The sequence below is a fragment of the Eschscholzia californica genome, unplaced genomic scaffold (genome assembly GCF_041429995.1).
Source record: "Eschscholzia californica isolate CP2 unplaced genomic scaffold, dmEscCali1.0.p SCAF_3, whole genome shotgun sequence".
Classification (NCBI taxonomy): Eukaryota; Viridiplantae; Streptophyta; class Magnoliopsida; order Ranunculales; family Papaveraceae; genus Eschscholzia; species Eschscholzia californica.
The window spans coordinates 13,990,017-13,994,611 of record NW_028238420.1 but is presented as its reverse complement, the minus strand read 5'-3'; the positions used below and the strand labels follow the sequence as shown (position 1 = coordinate 13,994,611).

At 36.6% G+C, this 4,595-nt stretch overlaps 1 protein-coding gene across 1 annotated transcript; it reads right to left on the bottom strand.

The window, feature by feature from the left end:
- Positions 1-1,273: 1,273 nt before the first annotated feature.
- Positions 1,274-2,161, bottom strand: LOC147548569 (uncharacterized). Its single transcript, XM_086668076.1, has 4 exons — positions 2,020-2,161; positions 1,849-1,940; positions 1,660-1,735; positions 1,274-1,587 (listed from the first exon to the last, which is right to left on the bottom strand). The coding sequence occupies exons 1-4, from the start codon at positions 2,159-2,161 to the stop codon at positions 1,274-1,276; spliced, it is 624 nt and encodes a 207-aa protein (XP_086524202.1).
- Between the last annotated feature and the right edge of the window lie 2,434 nt (positions 2,162-4,595).

Below are 4,595 nucleotides of genomic sequence, written 5' to 3'. Positions count from 1 at the left end.
ATCCACTCTTATAACCCCCTTTTATGGTAAAACGTTTGAAGGAACTAAAACTTGACATTCCTTACATAAGATGAGTGTATCACTCATGTTTTAAGGAATCTCCAATCTATCAATGAGAGGTTTTTGACGTTCAACTTTTGAAGTACTCTCATTGTTGGTTATCCAGTGTACATTACACTCATGTAGTTGACTTGAATGCTCTTATTCGCACAGTCCATGAAACAACGATACCATACAATCTCACATGCTAGTCTTTTTAAGTGATTATTGTCCATTTCAAGGAATGAAATTTTGGTTTCGGTGGAAATTTCGGCCGGCCAAAAAGTGGACATGTTTTGAGACACGTTTCGGTCTGTGTGGAAATTTTATAATTTTGCGGAAATGATAGAAATATGATGCAATTGTTCATTACAAATCTCTTTGACCATTATTAAGCATAGAAAGATGTAATCTTCACGCGAACAATAGTTTATTAAGATAGAATATTAAATTACTTCCATTCTGTTACATTAGACATTAATACCAAAATGATCTCCTACCCCCGTCATCACCGTCTTGGTTTGGATGTACATGAGATTGATTTCGAATTGCATTGCAATATTCTGCCCATGACATTCGATTACGGAACCAATTGTGATATTGTTCCATGTATGTAATGTATTACTCTTGACGAATATCGCGTAGTGGTCCTATTAGGGGATATTGATGGTATACAACAAAACTTGGTTGTTGGGGTAGAAACATTGACGGTCGTTCATCTTCACTATTGCTCTAAGAAACATGACTTGGGTAGTTATATCCAAATGATGCAGATGAACAATCATAACTATACGAGCTATCGTCGATACCCATACTACTGAGAGTGTTTGTAACATTGTTAACACTATCGCCCCAAGAAGAAGTAACTGAGTCATTCGTTTCAGCCAACTGATTTTTCCTTCTACGAGAAGATGATACAGGTTCAGTTGGTCTTTGTGGGAACTCCATGATCATGATCTTGCGTTTCATGATCAAAGTTGTGTTCCTCTGTGTAAGGGGTGTATCCTTCATTTCTCTCATTGTTATCTTCCTCAACGTCATTACTCTCGTTATTCATGTTATTGTTCCGTCATCCCCGTTGTTACTATCTCCTGGCGAGCTAGAAGGTGAATTAGTACTCGCCGAACTAGTGTACATCGAACGATTAACATCTTCGGTGTGCGATGTGCTAATGTAGGTATCATCATTTATCCCTAATTCAGAAGCAATCTGAGAATTTGGCCTATCGTTTGGCTCATCCATACCAGGTTCTCCTCCCCTCTCTCACCCATTCAAATAAAGGGTCTTCTTCACCATCTTCGCAGAATATATCTGCGAGGTAAATCGGACCTGAATCTAAGTAGTCTTCTTTTTGTTGCATGTTGTAGTGCACAAACACATGTTTATGCAGTCGTTCATGACCAAGACGATTTCTTCTTTGATTGTGGATGAGACCAAAGGTAGACCAATTTCTCTCGCATCCAGATGAAGATGCCGTCTGAGCTAAAACCTTTATAGCAACTGACCTTAAGTTTGGAGCATCATTTCTATACAAAAGCCACCACTCAGCTGCAAACACATGTACTTATTTAGATAAGTGATTAACCCTAATTGATTATGAATTGTAAATGTTTATTTTACCTGGTTGAGTTATGTTTCCTCCATTCCTTGCAGATGTCTTACCAAAGGAACCTAATGCTTCTCTAAATGGCTTTATCTGTAGTTTAATGACTTAAACAAATTTAATTACTTTTCCATCATTTTAAAAACATTTCAAAATGTAAGTAAACTGACCTCCAGGAGATAATTTGCCTGTTCTTCTGATAATACCAGTTTTGCGACCACTTCCTCTACGGCGGATAACAGATCCCCTCGAATCCCAAGACCATGTTCGTATTGGTACTTTGGGTTAAAGTAGGAGGCTATATTTTAGTTAAAGTAATTTTTTTAACGCTAAATGAAGTAATTAGTATTGGAAAAAATAGAAGAATGTCAAATTACCAGCTCGATGGAGAGGGTGTGTGAGATGCCTTGTCCATCGCTCATCAATGATATTCAGATAAACCCTAGGAGAGCGAGCAGCTTTTTCAACTTGGCTTTTCATTAGTTCCATAGCATCCCATTGTAGGTTTTTTATCTCCATCTACCATTCGAAGGACTTTTGTGATTGGTTCTAGTATATTGACAACACTATGCACCGATGTCCAAAATGTGTGTTTGTTTATTAGTCCTTCTACTGCTCTTGATTCAGAACTATTAATACTATCAAAAGAATGCCATTGTGGGGAAGCCACCATTTCTTTCAATGAATGTTTTTTGTTGGAGAGACTCCAAAGTAATATAATTTGTGGCAAATCGTGTCAGTCCTGGACGAATTATATCGCCTCCACACTTCTCTCTCATCAATGAAATTATTATTGAATGGTTATAGATAAATTATGTTATTGGCCTTGCACGACGGACAACCTTTTGTACCGGCTTAGTCTCTCCAATATCCTTTAAGATTAGATCGATGGAATGAGCTGCATATGGTGTCTAGAACAGGTTGTAACACTGCATTAACTTTTTGCCTGCCTTAACGTAGTTTGGACCGTTATCTGTCACAATTTTTACAACATGTTTTTCTTTTATGGACTCTACAACTTCTTCCATAAGTTTGTAGATGTAACCCCATTCTTTTCTTTCTTTTGATGTATCGATGGACTTGTGGAATATCGATTTTCCATCACAATAAATCATAAAATTGATGATAGACAACCGAGCTTGTCCTGTCCACCCATCACACATGATAGTGACACCGTACATCTTATAATTCTTCTTTAGTCCTCTATATACTCATTCAATTCTGCGACCTCATCATCGAGAAAGGGCCCCCTCAACTCATCTGCAGTAGGAGGCTTAACACCCGGTCCAGCTCTAGCAATCTCATTAACCATATTATCATAATCAACATTGTTAGCAACATGAGGTGGTATTCCATTAAAATGTATGAACTTAGAAATTGTTTTTCCCATCGTCTTTCTAATATTCCCGAAGCCAAAAGCCTCTTTTATCCTTTTTTGTCTTCCATCTCGAGGTTTGACCGAATGCGGATCAATTGGTAACTCATCTCTTGGGGTGTACCTTGATGGTTCTCTAACACTTTGTGTTCTTGGGAAACTCCGTTGTCGTGATTGTAAACCTGCGTTGACATTAGACCCGCCTCCTACGTCATAAATGGATTGGTGAAAAGAACGCCTTGAGTCATCACTGCGACCATCATTCAATGATCTTCTTATAGCCTCCCTGAGTTGTTGAGTCTCATAATTTTCATCATCACTATCAAGATCTACAGTTTCATTTTGTCTATCTGGATGGTCCATAACAGACCCTCGAAATTCCAAATTGATTTTGTCCCTTTTATTCCTCTCTTCAAGTCCATGTCTTAAAACTCTGTTCATCTGAAGTCTAACTTCTTTTGGACACAAAGGGCATTGAGAAACATTACCGAAACCACCAGCTAGATGTTGTTTCAAACACGTGACCCCTCCCCCCCTCTGCCTCCTATAATTTTACTACAATATCTACACTGAGACTTTTGTCGATCTTTATCTATTTGCGACCCATGTTGCCATCCAATGTCGTCTGCTTTGCCTTTACGTGACATAATGTACCATTAAAGGGGTAATCTTTAACAAATACTTTTAGTAAGAGGACTTATCTACAATAATTTATCAATTAGTGAGCTAATTTGCAATACTTTCTGTTAGTTATTGGGCTAATCTAACATAAATTGTCCATTAGAGGGCTAATATGAAATAAAGTTTGTTAGTTTAAGGGTTAAAATCAAACTCTACAGTGAAGACAGAGGTCTAAAATCAACCAGAACAGTTAAATCAGGGGGCAAATATGCTAATCTAAAATAAATTATCCATTAGAGGGCTAATATGAAATAAAGTTTGTTAGTTTAAGGGTTAAAATAAAACTCTACAATAGAAACAGGGGTCTAAAATCAATCAGAACAGCTAAATCAGGGGGCTAATATGTTAATCTAAAATAAATTATCCAGTAGAGGGCTAATATGAAATAAAATTTGTTAGTTTAGGGGTTAAAATCAAATTCTACAGTAAAGGCAGGGGTTAAAAATCAATCAGAACAGTTAAATCAAGGGGCTAATATGGAATATTAAAGAGTTAAAATGAATAAATACATAAATTTTGATGTACCTGCTTAGCATCAAGACAAAACCACTCTTATATTCCCAAATCTCCAAAATCTCCCAAAAATCAAACTCAACCCAATCTCTTCGTACAGGAAGAAGCACGACTCTTCTTCCTCCAATCTTTCTCTCTAAAATTTCTCTATAAACTAGTTGACTAATTCTTCAAGAAGACTAACCTAGAAAGAAGATGATAGACAGAGAAGAAAGATGAAGAAAAATGAAGAATTTTGATGAAGAAAATTGGAAGAAAGATTGAAGAACCCTAACAGAGAAGAAGATCATTGAAGGTATATTGTTTTTCAATTCTAATGGGTTATATTTATAAAACTTTTGAAATTTTGAAGGACCATACCGAATCTTACTGTTTAACTCAATT

Bases quoted from the DNA above. Each gene is read 5' to 3' on its own strand.
- LOC147548569 (XM_086668076.1), bottom strand. From the start codon at position 2,161: ATGGAGATAAAAAACCTACAATGGGATGCTATGGAACTAATGAAAAGC. The intron at 1,941-2,019 runs GTAATTTGACAT...ACTAAAATATAG, and splicing joins ACACCCTCTCCATCGAGCTG to CCTCCTACTTTAACCCAAAG. The intron at 1,736-1,848 runs GTATTATCAGAA...ATTAAACTACAG, and splicing joins AGGAAGTGGTCGCAAAACTG to ATAAAGCCATTTAGAGAAGC.